The 19,454-nt window shown below is 37.4% G+C and overlaps 1 protein-coding gene across 6 annotated transcripts in view; it reads right to left on the bottom strand.

The window, feature by feature from the left end:
• PDLIM5 (PDZ and LIM domain 5) overlaps positions 481-19,454 on the bottom strand; it is a 239,383-nt gene continuing 220,409 nt past the window's right edge. For all 6 annotated transcript variants that reach the window (XM_018049298.1, XM_018049299.1, XM_018049300.1 and 3 more), the window contains 3 exons: positions 16,315-16,435; positions 5,885-6,000; positions 481-3,978 (listed from right to left, as the gene is read on the bottom strand). In XM_018049298.1, coding sequence (XP_017904787.1) covers positions 3,889-3,978; positions 5,885-6,000; positions 16,315-16,435 — 327 coding nt within the window. In that variant the 3' untranslated portion in view covers positions 481-3,888. The remainder of the gene's footprint in view (positions 3,979-5,884; positions 6,001-16,314; positions 16,436-19,454) is intronic.

A 19,454-nucleotide genomic window follows, 5' to 3' on the forward strand; every position in this document is an offset into this window, starting at 1 on the left:
CTGCGTCACGCCGGCTCTGGCGGTTGCAGCATGTGGGCTCTCCTGTTGCGGCACATGGACTCCAAAGTGTGCGGGCTCAGCTGCTGTTTGCAGGCTTAGCTGCTCGGCAGCTTGTGGGATTTTAGTTCCCCAACCAGGGAGTAAACCCATGTCTCCTGCATTGCAAGGTGAATTCTTAACCACTGAACCACCAAGGAAGTCCCAACAACAAGTATTTTTTTTAAAGAAAGACAATAGAGCTTACTTATCTATTCATACCATTTATTGTGTACATGCTACATGCAAAGCATAAATATGGATTAAAATAAAATAATTGTGACAATATTTTCAAATATATTATGTTTCTGGGACATTCTGATAGGCAAATACCATAAAGGAGGAATGCTCCTGAGAATCAGCCTATCCTCTGAACATTATTTTTTCCCTTGATGACTTAATAGAAACCTCTTGTCCCCCCAAAAGAAAAACCAAGAGAACTTGTTTGTATCACTGCAGCCATTTATTTATTATGTGCACATTAAGGTTTATATACTGATTATATTTCTCATGTGGTTTTTAACTAGAAAATGTATCCAAAGGCAAAATAGCACAGACATATACAAACTGAAAAACACAGAGAAACAGAAGATAGAGACTAATACATCCAGTAAATGATATATTGAGAATCCAAACCCATAACCTTAAAACATCTGGGGGTTGAAGGAGGACAAACTGAAGACATATCAAATTGTGTGAAATGATTCAGTGTGTTTTCCCTTCCCTTAAGTCTGAAAAGCCTCTCCTTTCAATAGCAATAACTAAACCCCAAATATTACCAAAATGTTAACATAACTCTAGATTCACACTTGAACAGGGAAGAGTATTTTCTATAGTAGTAGTCCTTGAAAATGGTACCATGAATACCGCTTTTGTTATAATCATTTTTAAACATAACGCTGTTTTGAAGATTTAAACTCTAATTTCTACTTGTCTTTTGCACAATGACCAATGATCAGGTTTTAATTTTAGTTGCTAACTGTAACTTGAATCAATAGGAAATACGAATGCTACAAGCACATGTAGGGGGCATTATTTTTAGACAGCTACTTCAGTGAGCAACATTTTGTCCTTATAGACATGCTGTGCATTTAGAAACTGGGAAACCAAGTAGGGGATGTTTTAGAATCACATACTGTGATTTTAATCTGTATTATTCTAAGCACAACATTCCAAAATATACATCGAGAGAGACTAAAAGTAATGCTCTACAATAAGGAGGTAACAATTCAAAAATGCTACTGACATGGAATATTTATAATCAGAAAAATAAATATTCTGGGAGCTCACTAGAAGAATAAAGTGCTCTGCCAGTTATTAAAAGATTAATGCTAGTGTATTAAATATGGCATTCCCCACTATAAAATACAGAGATTCTTCTGGGTTATAGTCAGTATTTATCTCACAGGATTAACTGTTTTAAGAATAGACAAAAGAAGGCTTTGCCATAGAAGCAAAGGACAAAAGACAAAGCCAAAGGCCAAAGACAAATGACGTTAGGAAGTGACATTATCCTTTTAGGGATAAAATTTAGAGAAATGCAACATTATGCTCCATGAATAACATGCAGAAAGAAAAGTGTAATAAAAGCAAAATCCTTAATATAACTTTATAAGAAATCCAGATCAAATAAAATTCTTTGAACAAAATACCCAAATGCCATTCCAATGCCACTGACTTATCAAATACTCTCTTGGCATATAATCTGTAAAGTGAACTCACTCAGTCGTGTCTGACTCTTAGTGACCCCATGGGCTGTAGCCTGCCAGGCCCCTATGTCCATGGAGTTTTCCAGGGAAGAATACAGGAGTGGGTTGCCATTTCCTTCTCCAGGCGATCTTCCGGACCTAGGGATCCGAGTCTAGGGATGCGAGTCTCCCGCACGGCAGGCAGACTCTTTACCATGTAAAAGCAAAACTGAAAAACAACAAAAATATCTCTATCACACTAAAACAAAACCACCAACGTATTTTATGTCATGTAAAGCAAAGGACTGACACTAAGATTCGTGACAATGCAGCGTGTCTTCCATGGGTGGTTTCAGCAGCAATGGGAAATATGGCACGATTCAGTTCCAGCTTTTAAAACACAACAGAAAAAACTCCCTGCGTCCCTACAAGATGCAGGGCAAGGGGACAGTTCTGGGTTGCCACTGGTGAAGGATTCAGTTTGCTGCTTTGCGCCACATTTCTCATTCTTTTTATTCCCAGTTTATTCTTTTTATTTTATCCCAGTTTATTCTTTTTATTCCCACTTAATTACTATCTGCATATAATGTAAGTCTGCTAGACCATGAATTAGCAGCTTTCAGGACAGATACCTTGAACAGTTATTAGGGAGGTTAAACAAATACTGTAGCCTAATACCCTGCTCTCTAACAAACATGCACACAATGAAAGTGAAGTCTCAAGTGATGGATGAGGCGGGCAGGGGGTGGGGCTCAGTCTCAACTATAAAAGCACCCTTCCCCAAACAAATCCAAGTGATAACTTAGTGTGATCATGGGCTTTTGTCCATTCTGGAAACAAACAAAAAAACTATCAAATGCCATAATCTCTTCTCACTGGGCAAATATCAACAGGATTCACACTCTTACCACAATTATTTCTGTCTTCACGTGGTAGCTACATAATTTTTTTCCCTAAAATGAACAAAACAAAGAACAAGCTGGTCTGAGTAATTAATCATGTTCCTCTCTATACTATCAAACCTCTGTGAACAAAAGCTTTCCAAACTTCATGATTACTTTTAGAAGTGGTTCATTTATTATTGAAAAAGAACTACTAAAAGAAAAAAAAAATCTAAATTTCTATCATATCCCCAAACCAATATTTTATTTTTCTAATGTAGAACTGAACAAAAAAAAATTATTCTGCAAAGAGAACTTTCAAACCTTCATCAGTCAATAGTATAACACGAACTGATCAAATTGACTCACTGTCTAAAAAGGGGGAATTTTTAAAAATTTCTGATCCAATCTTTTGATTTACCATCACTCCCAACCACATTCTTTTCTATTTATTCTCTTTAAAGAGAGAGACAACTTTCAGAGTCCAAAGTTATTCAACAAGCTGTTTACCTCAGCTTAAGGGAAGGGAAAAAAAATAGTTTGACTGACATAGGTGGTGAAACATACACAATTAATAGAAAATGGTCATATTCTAATAATAGGCAAAAAACTGAAATTTATAAGCTATGTGGTAGCTTTTTGGGGTTGAGGGAAATCAGACAAAAATATAACATCTCCTACTGACAAGACATGTTTTGATCAAAATCTCATTGGCCTTTCCTATTGGAATGATCAACTGTAAAGACAAAAAAAAAAAAAATACAGTTTAAAAAAACCTGACACCTACTACTGATAAAATTCTCTGTTTAAATTCCTATTTACTGTTTTAAAGATAAATGCTATTTTTTTTTTAAGAAAAACACAATGTTTCATTTAAGTGTAAGGCATTCCATTGTCTTTTTATAGATTTACTCCAAACTACCTTACATGTAAAGTTAAGTTATTTCAGCATAGAAATTGAAGGTTTTTATTCTGAAATTTAATTCTTCACTAATTTATTCTAAGATGAATTTAATAGTCAACCAGGAAATTGATTTTTATAAAAGTTACTTTATGGGCAGAAAATACAGGGAAAAAAGTAATAATAAACACCAAACTGTTTCTTTACTTTATGAAGCCAAATATTTCCTCATAGACTTGGTTTTCAAAGCTTGGAATTTACCCCCTGAGGGCCACTATTATTTTTCAAAACTTCATATAAATATTAAATCCAAAAATTAATTGGTAATTTAAAATTTCCTCTTTCTCTTCAAATTTCTTCTCTTCCCCTGGACAGTTGACTTTTAAAAATTCACAGAATGAGCATGTTTCTTGCAAAGTGGCTTGTCCTTCTTAGAGAAAAAGGTCTGACCTTCCAAACTTTCACAACATACCTGAAAAAGAAGCATTATTTGAAAGAATGTCATTATCTTGTCAACTATGCCTAAAAAGGGGAAAATGATTCTTCACCCACTGGATAGTATGACAAAACACTTCAGTTGGTTGTGTCAGACCTCCTAACATTTCACGATTACTATAACATTCCATGTCATCTTTCAAATGCATGAAGAATGACTTTTCTCTGGAATGCATTTTAGTTTATTTAAACTTATTGATCATTATTTTTCTGAATTGGGAATGAATATTTGGCCATAGTGAAAAAATTAACACATAAAGCTGTCACATTAAACATAATTTCTATTCTCAAATTCTAATCAATGTTTTAAACCTGCCTCCTGTTGTAGAGACCCAAGGCATTAAGAAAAACAAACCAAAAAAATCCAACACAGGTGCTTTGCCACACACGTATCTAGGCCCCTAAGTATACAAGCACAGAAAACCCGAGTGTGCTATGCTTTGTCACTTCAATCATGTTTGATTCTTTGCAAACCCATGGATTGTAGCCCGCCAGGCTCCTTGTCCATGGGGATTCTCCAAGCAAGAATACTGGGGTGGGTTTCCATTTCCTTCTCCAGGGCATTTTCCCAACCCAGGGATCGAACCCAGGTCTCCTGCACTGCAGGCGGATTCTTTACTGTCTGAACCACCAGAGAATACCTGAGAGTTCTTTTAAATTCATTTCTTTGTCTCTTTTCTTGTTTGTTTCTTATTAAGAAAACTGCAGTCCACAACTGGCTGCTGGATGTTATACTGTCAGTTAGCTATTCACATTTATGTCTTCTTATCTTTCCCACTGTCTTTGCTAATTTTAATGCTCCTGAGTGGGCTTCCCAGGTGGCTCAGTGGTAAAGAATCCGCCTGCTAATGCAGGAGACCCGGATTTGATCCCTGAATCCGAAATATCCCCTGGAGAAGGAAATGGCAACCCACTCCAGTATTTTTGCCTGGAAAATCCCACGGACAAAGGAGCCTGGCAAGTTATAGTCCATGGGGTTGCAAAGAGTCAGACATGCCTGAGCGACTAAAAACAACAACAATGCTCCGGAGCAGATCTGCCAGAGAACAGGGGAGGCAAATCTGCTAAAATCACTGCTTTTTACAGATTTTATGACGTCTAAGAGATGGATCTGAACTGAACTGAAGAGACGGATTTAGTAAACAAGACAGGGTTCAATACTAACGTTTAGGGAAATTATGTGACTTCAATTAACTAGTCATTTCCTCCTTCATACAATGTTATTAAAAACTATTAAAAATATTAAATATAATTTTTAAAAAAATCAACCATCTGAATAGAGTACCTTTATTAAATATTTACTTCTAAATTAAAAAAATATATATCTTAGGTTAAAGTTAACGCTGAATCAATATTTATCAATAAAAATAAAACCAAAAATACTATAATATGAAATGAGACAGGTAAATATATTACTACAAGTTTATTTTAGTCTCAGAAAGAAAAGAATATTCATAGACTATTACTAAGGAAGGAAATGGGTCAACATATAGTTTACTTCCAGTTATTGAGTCACTAACAGATATTTATGAAAGTTTACTTTTATTTTAAGAACTACCTGTTTTCATAAATTACTAAAGACACTCCAATAAAACATAGTTTAAAAAATGTAAAATAATCTTACTGTTTTTAAGAAATTCAAATCTTCTCCTTATAAACAAAAATGTATTAACAATATTTTTCTAAAGGCTTAAGCACCTTTTTTTGTGCCAAACAATTTTGAAAAGTACCAAAAATTTTAATGACCTTGACTTTCAAAACCACTGCAAAACATTTCTAGGTTTGAGAGACTGATAGATAGAAAAACCATTATATCCATTTAGTGCTCAGGCTAGAACTGGCCATACTGTGCTCCTCTAAATGGGAAACAGGAGTTTACTTACTGAGCATACAAAACAAGTGTCGTGCCAGGTATACCCCAGAGCTTCCAGGAACATGTCACCAGCTTCTATGGGAAATTCACATCCACGGCATATAGTACCAAAGAGGGCATAATAATCTGTATTGGGGCAGGGGTGGGGCAGACGTAATTGAAACATGACAAAGATGTAGAATGAGAGCTTTCAGAGAGCAGCAACAAAATGAGAATTAAATGAGATGATAAAGATATATAGAAAAATGTTCAAATGGCATAACACCTGACCTGAGCATTATGTGTAATTTATTTCAGTTTACCCTTAGAAAACATTATATATACAACTTAACATTCTTTATTATATTTTTCCATATGTTACTTCTCAGTTCTGTCCAACTTATTAAAGGCCCAAATGTATATGAAGATCACTGTTCTCTGATAAGTTATCAATAAGCATGTTGTTTCAATATAATAAATGAGAAGGTCCAATAACTAGAAACAATAAGACTAATGAACATAAATCATGAAAAACGTATGAAAAAACCTTCTTTCCCGCAAAATTTCACAGCAAATCTACTTGGTAAGGAAGAAAAAAAAGTCACAGCAAACCTTCGTGAATAAATGCTGTGACTGAGTTCCTAGCTGGATTGTATCACAACAATATTAGCCATTTTTTTCTTCTGCTATATTTTCCTTCCCATTTTACGACTTCATGCTAAAATTCCTTATCCAGAGAACACCTCTTACTTGACACTGTTATAAAGTATTAATGTCTTCCTTCTGGAGAAAGCAGTTTTGACAAGATGTTTATCATTACTAAATTAGAACTTATTGGCAATTTTCTTTTATGCAGCTACCCTTACAATGTGTTTTCTTTTTTTTTTTCCTCTTTGCAAAAGAATTTTTTTTTTATTCTACTTTATTTTACTTTACAATACTGTATTGGTTTTGCCATACATAACATGAATCTGCCACGGGTGTACACGTGTTCCCAATCCTAAACCCCCCTCCCACCTCCCTTCCCATACCATCTCTCTGGGTCATCCCAGTGCACCAGCCCCAAGCATCCTGTATCCCGCATTGAACCTAGACTGGCGATTTGTTTCTTATATGTTATTATACATGTTTCAATGCCATTCTCCCAAATCATCCCACCCTCTCCCTCTCCCACAGAGTGCAAAAGACTGTTCTATACATCTGTGTCTCTTTTGCTATCTCGCATACAGGGTTATTGTTACCATCTTTATAAATTCCATATATATGTGTTAGTATACTGTATTGGTGTTTTTCTTTCTGGCTTACTTTACTCTGTATAATCAGGTCCAGTTTCATCCACCTCATTAGAACTGATTCAAATGTATTCTTTTTAATGGCTAATACTCCATTGTGTATATATACCACAGCTTTCTTATCCATTCATTTGCTGATGGACATCTAGGTTGCTTCCATGTCCTGGCTATTGTAAATAGTGCTGTGATGAACATTGGGGTACACGTGTCTCTTTCAATTCTGGTTTCCTTGGTGTGTATGCCCAGCAGTGGGATTGCTGGGTCATAAGGCAGTTCTATTTCCAGTTTTTTAAGGAATCTCCACATTGTTCTCCATCGTGGCTGTACTAGTTTGCATTACCACCAACAGTGTAAGAGGGTTCCCTTTTCTCTACACCCTCACCAGCCTTTGTTGCTTGTAGACTTCTGGATCACAGCCATTCTGACTGGTGTGAAATGGTACCTCATTGTGGTTTTTATTTGCATTTCTCTGATAATGAGTGATGTTGAGCATCTTTTCATGTGTTTGTTAGCCATCCGTATGTCTTCTTTGGAGAAATGTCTATTTAGTTCTTTGGCCCATTTTTTGATTGGGTCGTTTATTTTTCTGGAATTGAGCTGCAGGAGTTACTTGTATATTTTTGAGATTAGTTGTTTGTCAGTTGCTTCATTTGCTATTATTTTCTCCCATTCTGAAGGCTGTCTTTTCACCTTGCTTATCGTTTCCTTTGTTGTGCAGAAGTTTTTAATTTTAATTAGATCCCATTTGTTTATTTTTGTTTTTATTTCTAGTATTCTGGGAGGTGGGTCATAGAGGATCCTGCTGTGATGTATGTCAGAGAGTGTTTTGCCTATGTTCTCCTCTAGGAGTTTTATAGTTTCTGGTCTTACGTTTAGATCTTTAATCCATTTTGAGGTTTTTTGTGTGTATGGTGTTAGAAAGTGTTCTAGTTTCATTCTTTTACAAGTGGTTGACCAGTTTTCCCAGCACGACTTGTTAAAGAGCTTGTCTTTAATTCATTGTATATTCTTGCCTTCTTTGTCGAAGATAAGGTGTCCGTAGGTGTGTGGATTTATCCCTGGGCTTTCTATTTTGTTCCATTGATCTATATTTCTGTCTTTGTACCAGTACCATACTGTCTTGATGACTGTGGCTTTGTAGTAGAGCCTGAAGTCAGGCAGGTTGATTCCTCCAGTTCCATTCTTCTTTTGCAAGACTGCTTTGGCTATTCGAGGTTTTTTGTATTTCCATACAAATTGTGAAATTATTTGTTCTAGCTCTGTGAAATATACCGCTGGTAGCTTGATAGGGATTGCACTGAATCTGTAGATTGCTCTGGGTAGTATACTAATTTTCACTATATTGATTCTTCCGATCCATGAACATGGTATATTTCTCCATCTATTAGTGTCCTCTTTGATTTCTTTCACCAGTGTTTTATAGTTTTCTATATATAGGTCTTTAGTTTCTTTAGGTAGATATATTCCTAAGTATTTTATTCTTTTCATTGCAATGGTGAGTGGAATTGTTTCCTTAATTTCGTTTTCTACTTTCTCATTATTAGTGTATAGGAATGCAAGGGATTTCTGTGTGTTGATTTAATATCCTGCAACTTTACTATATTCATTGATTAGCTCTAGTAATTTTCTGGTGGAGTCTTTAGGGTTTTCTATGTAGAGGATCATGTCATCTGCAAATAGTGAGAGTTTTACTTCTTCTTTTCCAATTTGGATTCCTTTTATTTCTTTTTCTGCTCTCATTGCTGTGGCCAAAACTTCCAGAACTATGTTGAATAGTAGTGGTCAAAGTGGGCATCCTTGTCTTGTTCCTGACTTTAGAGGAAATGCTTTCAAGTTTTCACCATTGAGGATAATGTTTGCTGTGGGTTTGTCATATATAGCTTTTATTATGTTGAGGTATGTTCCTTCTATTCCTGCTTTCTGGAGAGTTTTTATCATAAATGGATGTTGAATTTTGTCACAGGCTTTCTCTGCATCTATTGAGATAATCATAGGGCTTTTATTTTTCAATTTGTTAATGTGGTGAATTACATTGATTGATTTGCAGATATTGAAGAATACTTGCATCCCTGGGATAAAGCCCACTTGGTCACAGTGTATGATCTTTTTAATGTGTTGTTGGATTCTGATTGCTAGAATTTTGTTAAGGATTTTTGCATCTATGTTCATCAGTGATACTGGCCTATAGTTTTCTTTTTTCGTGGCATCTTTGTCAGGTTTTGGTATTAGGGTGATGGTGGCCTCATAGTTTACCTCAGAGTTTTGAAGTTTACCCTCCTCCGCAATTTTCTGGAAGAGTTTGAGTAGGATAGGTGTTAGCTCTTCTCTAAATTTTTGGTAGAATTCAGCTGTGAAGCCGTCTGGACCTGGGCTTCTGTTTGCTGGAAGATTTCTGATTACAGTTTTAATTTCTGTGCTTTTGATGGGTCTGTTAAGATTTTCTATTTCTTCCTGGCTCAGTTTTGGAAAGTTATTCTTTTCTAAGAATTTGTCCATTTCTTCCACGTTGTCAATTTTATTGGCATATAATTGCTGACAGTAGTCTCTTATGATCCTTTGTATTTCTGTGTTGTCTGTTGTGATCTCTCCTTTTTCATTTCTAATTTTATTGATTTGATTTTTCTCCCTTTGTTTCTTGATGAGTCAGGCTAATAGTTTGTCAATTTTATTTATCCTTTCAAAGAACCAGCTTTTGGCTTTGTTGATTTTTGCAATGGTCTCTTTTGTTTCTTTTGCATTTATTTCTGCCCTAATTTTTAAGATTTCTTTCCTTCTACTAACCATGGGGTTCTCCATTTCTTCCTTTTCTAGTTGCTTTAGGTGTAGAGTTAGGTTATTTATTTGACTTTTTTCTTGTTTCTTGAGGTATACCTGTATTGCTATGAACTTTCCCCTTAGCACTGCTTTTACAGTGTCCCACAGGTTTTGGGTTGTTGTGTTTTCATTTTCATTCATTTCTATGCATATTTTGATTTCTTTTTTGATTTCTTCTGTGATTTGTTGGTTATTCAGAAGCGTGTTGTTCAGCCTCCATATATTGGAATTTTAAATAGTTTTTCTCCTGTAATTGAGATCTAATCTTATTGCATTATCGTCAGAAAAGAAGCTTGGAATGATTTCAACTTTTTTGAATTTACCAAGGCTAGATTTATGGCCCAAGATGTGATCTATCCTGTAGAAGGTTCCATGAGCACTTGAGGAAAAGGTGAAATTCATTGTTTCAGGATGAAATGTCCTATAGATATCAATTAGGTATAACTGGTCTAATGTATCATTTAAAGTTTGCATTTCTTTGTTAATTTTCTGCTTAGTTGATCTATCCATAGGTGTGAGTGAGGTATTAAAGTCTCCCACTATTATTGTGTTATTGTTAATTTCCCCTTTCATACTTGTTAGCGTTTGTCTTACATATTGCAGTGCTCCTATGTTGGGTGCATATATATTTATAATTGTTATATCTTCTTCTTGGATTGATCCTTTGATCATTATGTAGTGGCCTTCTTTGTCTCTTTTCACAGCCTTTGTTTTAAAGTCTATTTTATCAGATATGAGTATTGCCACTCCTGCTTTCTTTTGGTCTCTATTTGCGTGATATATCTTTTTCCAGCCCTTCACTTTCAGTCTGTATGTGTCCCTTGTTTTGAGGTGGGTCTCTTGTAGACAACATATGTAGGGATTTTGTTTTTGTATCCATTCAGCCAGTCTTTGTCTTTTGGTTGGGGCATTCAACCCATTTACGTTTAAGGTAATTATTAATAAGTATGATTCCATTGCCATTTACTTTATTGTTTTGGGTTCTCGTTTATACACCCTTTTTTGTGTTTCCTGTCCAGAGAATATCCTTTAGCATTTGTTGGAGAGCTGGTTTGGTGGTGTTGAATTTTCTCAGCTTTTACTTGTCTGTAAAGCTTTCGATTTCTCCTTCATATTTGAATGAGATCCTTGCTGGATACAGTAATCTGGGCTGTAGGTTATTTTCCTTCATCACTTTAAGTATGTCTTGCCATTCCTTCCTGGCCTGAAGAGTTTCTATTAAAAGATCAGCTGTTATCCTTATGGGAATCCCCTTGTGTGTTATTTGTTGTTTTTCCCTTGCTGCTTTTAATATTTGTTCTTTGTGTTTGATCTTTGTTAATTTGATTAATATGTGTCTTGGAGTGTTTTGCCTTGGGTTTATCCTGTTTGGGACTCTCTGGGTTTCTTGGACTTGGGTGATTATTTCCTTCCCCATTTTAGGGAAGTTTTCCACTATTATTTCCTCAAGGATTTTCTCATGGTCTTTCTTTTTGTCTTCTTCTTCTGTGACTCCTATAATTCGAATGTTGGAGCATTTCATATTGTCCTGGAGGTCTCTGAGATTGTCCTCATTTCTTTTAATTTGTTTTTCTTTTTTCCTCTCTGATTCAATTATTTCTACCACTCTATCTTCTACTTCACTAATCCTATCTTCTGCTTCTGTTATTTTACTATTTGTTGCCTCCAGAGTGTTTTTGATCTCATTTATTGCATTATTCATTATATATTGACTCCTTTTTATTTCTTCTATTGACTCTTTTCTATTGACTCTTTTTATTTCTTCTTCCTTGTTAAGCCTTACTTGCATCTTCTCAATCCTTGACTCCAGGCTATTTATCTGTGATTCCATTTTTATTTCAAGATTTTGGATCATTTTCACTATCATTATTTGGAATTCTTTATCAGGTAGATTCCCTATCTCTTCCTCTTTTTTTTTTTTTTTTTTTTTTGGTTTGGTGGGCATTTCTCCTGTTCCTTTACCTGCTGGGTATTCCTCTGTCTCTTCGTCTTGTTTATATTGCTGCGTTTGGGATGGCCTTTCTGTATTCTGGCAGTTTGTGGAGTTCTCTTTATTGTGGAGTTTCCTTGCTGTGGGTGAGGTTGTATCAGTGGCTTGTCAAGATTTCTTGGTTAGGGAAGCTTGTGTCAGTGTTCTGGTGGGTGGAGCCGGATTTCTTCTCTCTGGAGTGCAATGAAGCGTCCAGTAATGAGTTATGAGATGTCAGTGGTTTTGGAGTAACTTTAGGCAGCCTGTATATTGAAGCTCAGGGCTGTGTTCCTGTGTTGCTGGAGAATTTGTGTGCTAAGTCTTGCTCTGGAACTTATCGGCCCTTGGGTGGTGCTTGGTTTCAGTGTAGGTATGGAGGCGTTTGATGATCTCTTATCAATTAATGTTCCCTGGAGTCAGGAGTTCTCTGATGTTCTCAGGATTTGGACTTAAGCCTCCTGCTTCTGGTTTTCAGTCTTAGTTTTACAGAAGTCTCAAGACTTCTCCTTCTATATAGCACCATTGATAAAACATAAAGATGAAAAGTTTCATCTTTCAGTGAGGGACACCCAGAGAGGTTCACAGAGTTACATGGAGAAGAGAAGAGGGAGGAGGGAGTTAGAGGTGACCCGAATGAGATGAGGTGGAATCAAAAGAGGAGAGAGCAAGCTAGTCAGTAATCACTTCTTTATGTGCACTCCACAGTCTGGACCACTCAGAGATGTTCATGGAATTATACAGAGAAGAGAAGAGGGAGGAAGGAGACAGAGGTGGCCAGGAGGATAAAAGGGGGAATGAAAAGGAGACAGATCCAGCCAGTAATCAGTTCCCTAAGTGTTCTCCACCGTCTGGAACACACAGAGATTCACAGAGTTGGGTAGAGAAGAGAAGGGGGAGGGAGGAGACAGAGGAGAGCTGGTGGAGAAAAAGGAGAGTCCAAAGGAGGAGAGAGCAGTCAAGCCAGTATTCTTGCTCAAGTAAAAATGGGTACTGAAGATTGGGTTTTTGAAGGTACAAAATTGGTAACAAATACCAAAAAGCAAAGATTAAAAATTTAGAGTAGAGGTTGGATTTTCAAAAGTACGATATTAAAGAAAAGAAGAAGAAGAAAAAAAAAAAACAAAGTCCCAAGAATTATTAAAAAATATATATATATGAAGTTTGCTTTAAAAATAGGGTCTTTTTTTTTGAAAAGTAATAGGTTATAAAAATGAAAATTAAAGGAGTAATAGAGGACTTAAAAATTTTTTTAAGTTAAAAAAAGAATGATCATAAAAATAGTACAGCTATATCTAGGACTTTCTCTGGTGGTGTTGTGGGCAGTGTGGGGTCAGTTCATTTTCAGGTAGTTCCTTGGTCCGGCTTGTATTTCTCAAGATCTATAGGCCCCTTCCTATGTAGCCGGTACTAACGACCGTGTTTTAATCCATTGCACCTGTCACTTCCAAGGCGGTTCCCTCTGTTTAGCTTCTTCTGTTTGCTGGTCTCTTCAGTGTCTGATTTCCGCCCTGACACTTGGGGGTGGTGGTGGGCACTTTTTTAGGCTCACTTGTTCAGTCGCGCTGTGGGGAGGGAGGGATGCTGCAAACAAATAACACTGGCGTGTGCTCGCAGTGTCTCAGCCACACTGGGCCTGCCCCGCTCATGGTGCACACTGCTCAGGCTCTAGGTTGCTCCACTGGGAACCATCTGAGGCCGGCCCTGGGCTGCATGCACCTCCCTTGTCTAACCTGCTCAGGCTCAGGCACTCAAGTAGTCCTCAGAAGCACAGACTCGGTTGGGCCTGCGTTTTGTGCCCTTCCCAGGTCTGAGTAGCTCAGGTGTTTGACGAGTGTGGTCGCTGCGACTTATCGCCTCTTCCGTCCTTGCTGCTCAGTTTTCTGGGTGTATAACTGGAGCACCTTCTCAGACGGATGATGACTGTCCAGAACCCCAAGAAGTCTTAGTTAGCAAAGAAACCTGCTTGCAGTTTGGTAGATAACGTCTCTCTGGGGCTGCGATTGCCCCCCTTCTGGCGCTTCCAGCTCTGGCTGCCTGTCACCAGAGGGGGATGGTCTGCAGCCGGCTAATTCTGTTCCGTCCTTTGTTCTGTGCGCGGTCCTGGCGGTGTCTTATGTTAGAGCTTTTCCGTGGTAGCTATCCGACAGTCTGGTTTGCTAGCCCAAGTTAGTTGACTCTGGTTACCCTCAGGGCATTCAGGCCCGATCCTTAAAAAGCAATGCAGCCCGCGCCTCCCTGCCCAGCCCCCGCTTGCTAGTGGCGGATGCAGGCATTTGCGCTGCTTCTCCACTGGGGGCGTTACCGTTGGGCCTGTAATCTGTGGGTTTTAATTATTTATTTTTGCTCCCTGTTATGTTGCCCTCTGTGCTTCCAAGGCTCTCCACAGACTCGGTAGTGAGTGTGTTTCCTGGTGTTTGGAAACTTCTCTCTTTTTAAGACTCTTCCTGAGATGGAGCTCCCTCCCTACCTCTTTTGTCTCTTTTTTTGTCTTTTATATTTTTTCGTACCTCTTTTTGAAGACAATGAGCTGCTTTTCTGGGTGCCTGATGTCTTCTGCTGGCATTCGTAAGTTGTTTTGTGGAATTTACTCAGCGTTTTTAAATGTTCTTTTGATGAATTTGTGGAGGAGAAAGTGGTCTCCCCGTCCTGTTCCTCCGCCATCCATACTATGTGTTTTCACTCATGGTTCACTCTTTGACACTTCTAATCCCATCTGGGCTAGAGGAGAAAGTAAGCTGCCATCTGCAACTTGAGTCACCTTTCTCAGCAATCCTCAATACTCCTTGGTGCCATCTGCTCAGCACACACCCACAGAGTCCTACTGTGTGTTGGGTGCTGGTTTAGGTGCTGGTTAGAGGCACAATGTTGTCGAAGATAGATGTGGTTGTTCTCCACATGGGGCTTATATTCTCACTGGGATCAGGATGTCATCAATTATGTTTTAAAAATAAATGATAGCAAACAACTTAAGATTGTGATAAGGATCATAAAGGAAAGACAAGGGTGATGCAATAGAGAATAATTGGGGGAGGTGTTTAACACTATATTACAGAAGGGGTTAGGAAAGGCCTCCATGAGGAGATAATACCTCAGCTGAGACTTGAAAATAAAAGAGGGGGAAGAACCATTTCAGAAAACCTGGGAAAGAAAATTCCAGTCAAAAGAGACAAGTACAAAAGCCTTGAGGCAGGAGATCTCAGTAGGTTCAGACACAACACAGGGGCCAGGTATGGCTAAGAATCCAGTGACATTCTCTAGAACCCAAAAAATCAGGTGGAGGAGATGGGGTTGGCAAAGCCGGCCTCAGGCACGAATATAGTTTTTCCGCTAGTGGAAGCCATAAGGTATCAAGCACAATCTGATTCACATTCAAAAAAATATTACTACAGCTATCTGAGGGTTGGGGGAAAGAAGATAAACCATTTTAGCTGGCAATTATAATGCCCAGGCAAAGGGTAAGAGTGAACTGGATTTAGTGGGGACAGTTGAGGTGAGAGAAATGGATCAATTCAATATACACTGGGGATAGAACTGTTAGAATTTACTAATTAGATTGGGCAAAGGGTCAAGTCGTGGTCAACAGCCTCAAATTAGAAGCTTACTGCTTCTTTAACTTGAGTATTGTGGAATATTCCCTTCGTCCAGTACCACCCTTTGAACTGCAAAGTAGGACTACAATAGAACCCCATGGGGGAATGCAGTGGTACTAAGTGGAGGCATAATCAAGGGAAAATATTTTATTTTTTGAAAGATGTATGTTTCATAGTAATATCTAAGTGAGAATAACAATAAATAAGTGCTGTGAAAGCTTACTTACAACTTTTGGGAAGGAAAAGGAAGTGTTTAGAGTTTAGGTAACAGCACAGATGTAGTAGATTGGCATTAATACTTAGAGCTTGTTTTCTTAAAAATATTCTCACCAAGGGAGCAAACCATGATTAACCTTGCCATTCAGTAAACATAACAAAGGATTCCAATTTGTTGTCAAGGCAGTTGCCTTCAAGAGCGTATCAATATCCTATTCAAAAGTTGAACATTTCTCATGTTTATAATCATTCAAAATCCACTAGTGGAGTGTAAAAGAAGGCTTTAAGCTATACAATCCCATATGACTTATATCCATAACTTATAGGAGGTTCAAGAAAAATAGTCTAAGTAACTGCCTATACATATACTTTTCTTAATGAAATTGGTAGTATCTGATTTTGACAAAGTCTGTAAAAATTTTATACACCTTTTGGCTATATATTTACAGTACCATTAGGTGCTCATGAAACCTTTAGTAAAACTATACTATTTTGCTTAGCATTTTCTTTCAAATTGATAGCAATATAGGGGTTTTATATTCACTTACAACTTAAGAAACTATGAGCTTAAAGATCTTACCAGTCTCACAGTAGGGCTCACCATCCTCCAAGTGAAAAACATTATTACCAATAGGCTTTCCACAGGCCACACACACAAAACAGGAAACATGCCAAGTTTGTTTCAAAGCATTGATGACTTCCTGTTACAGAAAGGTAATTGTATGTAAAGAAAGATGGTACATATTTCACCAGCTGTACCAATACAGTCCTTTTAAATTGACCCCAAAGTAGACATACATGCTTTGTCTTTGCCTAAGCTTTTCATCTAAGGAATTGGAGATATTTAAGGACAGACTCACAGATCATCTAAACTGATGCACTATATAAAATATATGTTTTTCACAACTACACAACAATAAACTTATTTAAATAATGATTAGTGTTATTTAAACATATAAACGTGGTGAATAAAAGTAAGTCTTTCATAAGCGTTTGCTACACTACTGCTTTCCCTCAAAGGGTGTCAGGAAATGTTAACTTGTAATGGTTTCACAATATTATCTTGAAAATGTCATGAAGGAAGGGCAAAACATTTAAAAACTAAAACAAACCTATACATTGTCCCCTGTTGGAAGCAACAACTTAATCAATGTAATCCAATCATGTTTAACATGTTTATGATTTGAAAATCAGCTATGACTATACTAAGCACATATTCAAATGAGTGTCTAAAATTTGAACCATAGAGCATGGATTCTAGTCAACAACAGTCCTATGGTTATAAATACCAAATGTCAAAGACTTGGACCAGATTTTAATTAGTAAAAGAAAGTTTGAGAATCTTGCTTTGCAAAGAATCATTTCTTTGGACTGAGAGAAAGAGATGGAGCTATCAGAAATCATTTTTGAAGAGTAGTTAGTAATACAGGAACTTACTCTTTCCATAATAATTATCACAAAAATGGGAAGCTATAAGTAGTATGGTTACAGTTCTGTAAATGAATTACTTATCAGGAGCAAACTGGAAGAAAACACATCCTACAGGTTAAGAGGATCTATCTGGGACTGATAAATATATAGGTCATTTTAATTTTATTCTTTACATTTTTGTATTTTTTAATTGCTGTGGAGTGAAACATTTTCTAATGAAAAACTGTCAAAATAAAATGATACTGTGAAGTCATTAGCCATAGAAAATGCCCCAGTTCACTACTAAAGAACAATGGGAAAAAACAGCAGTTATCCAGACCCAAAGATATCACTATGAGCATGGACAAGTGAAACATTCAACCAAATAATAACCAAGGCTTCTAGCATCTACTCAATTTTATATCCTGAGACAGATTACTATCCCATCTTCAACAGGTTCAGTTCAGTTCAGTCCCTCAGTTGTGTCCAACTCTTTGCAACCCCATGGACTTCAGCATGCCAGGCTTCCCTGTCCATCACCAACTCCTGGAACTTGCTCATACTCATGTCCATCAAGTCAGTGATGCCATACAACCATCTCATCCCCTGTCATCCCCTTTTTCTCCTGCCTTCAATCTTTCCCAGCATCAGGGTCTTCTCTAAGGCGTCAGTTTTTCGCATCAGGTGGCCAAAGTATTGGAGTTTTAGGTTCAGCATCAGTCCTTCCAATGAATATTCAGGACTGATTTCCTTTCACATTGACTAGTTTCACCTCCTTGCAGTCCAAGGGACTCTTAAGAATCTTCTCCAACACCACAGTTCAAAAGCATCAATTCTTCGGCACTCAGCTTTCTTTATAGTCCAACTCTCACATCCATACATGACTACTGGAAAAACTATAGCCTTGACTAGACAGACCTTTGTTGACAAAGTAATGTCTCTGCTTTTGAATATGCTATCTAGGTTGGTCATAACTTTCTTTCCAAGGAGTAACCGTCTTTTAATTTCATGGCTGCAATCACCATCTGCAGTGATTTTGGAGCCCAGAAAAATAAAGTCATCCACTGTTTCCCCACCTATTTGCCATGAAGTGATGGGACCAGATGCCATGATCTTAGCTTTCTGAATGTTGAGCTTTAAGCCAACTTTTTCACTCTCCTCTTTCACTTTCATCAAGAGGTTCTTTAGCTCCTCTTCACTTTCTGCCATTAACGGTGGTGTCATCTGCATATCTGAGGTTATTGAGATTTCTCCCGGCAATCTTGATTCCAGCTTGTGCTTCCTCCAGCCCAGCGTTTCTCATGATGTACTCTTCATATAAGTTAAATAATCAGGGTGACGATATACAGCCTTGACGTACTCCTTTTCTTATTTGGAACCCGTCTGTCATTCCATGTCCAGTTCTAACTGTTGCTTCCTGACCTGCATAAAGGTTTCTCAAGAGGCAGACCATAACGTAAGATTATCAAACAACTAAAACACAATCCAGAAAACTTGTCCCTTTAGTAAAGTTCTGGTGTATGTTTAAAGCAACGAGCTGAAGATTTCATTTCTTAGAACCTCATATGGTGCTAAAACTCTTCCTTGAGTTTGTTTTATTAATCATTCTAGAATTCGTACAACACTTTTATATACTAAAACTGTACTAATGGAGTCTACTTATTTTCATTTAAAAAGGTATAGCCTGAATTATCCTCCTGTTTTCCTCTCTACCTATTGTACAAATTAATAATACAGAAATATTTCACATAGTATATTTATAATTTTAAAGTGTCTTGAAAGTTTTAGACTCATTTAAAGATGTATTCTAAAATTTGTTGCTGTTGTCCATTCACTAAGTTGTGTCCGACTCTTTGCAACACCACAAACTATAGCACACCAAGCTTCCCTATCCTTCACTATCTCCCGGAGTTTGCTCAAACTCATGTCTGTTGAGTCAGTGATGCCATCCAACCATCTCATCCTCTGCTGTCCTCTTCTCCTCCTGCCCTCACCCTTTCCCAGCATCAGGGTCTTTTCCAATGAGTCGATTCTTCACGTTAGGTGGCCAAGTATTGGAGTTTCAGCTTCAGCATCAGTCCTTCCAATGAATATTCAGGGTTGATTTCCTTTAACTGGTTTGATCTCCTTGCTGGCCAAGTGACTCTCAAGAGTCTTTCTAGCACCACAATTCAAAAGCATCAATTCTGTGGCGCTCAGACTTCTCTGTGGTCCAACTCTCTCATCTGTACATAATTGCCATAGCTTTGGCTATAGGGACCTTTGTCAGCAAAGTGTTTTTTCTGCTTTTTAATATGCTGCCTATGTTTG

Source organism: Capra hircus, chromosome 6, assembly GCF_001704415.2.
Source record: "Capra hircus breed San Clemente chromosome 6, ASM170441v1, whole genome shotgun sequence".
Classification (NCBI taxonomy): domain Eukaryota; kingdom Metazoa; phylum Chordata; class Mammalia; order Artiodactyla; family Bovidae; genus Capra; species Capra hircus.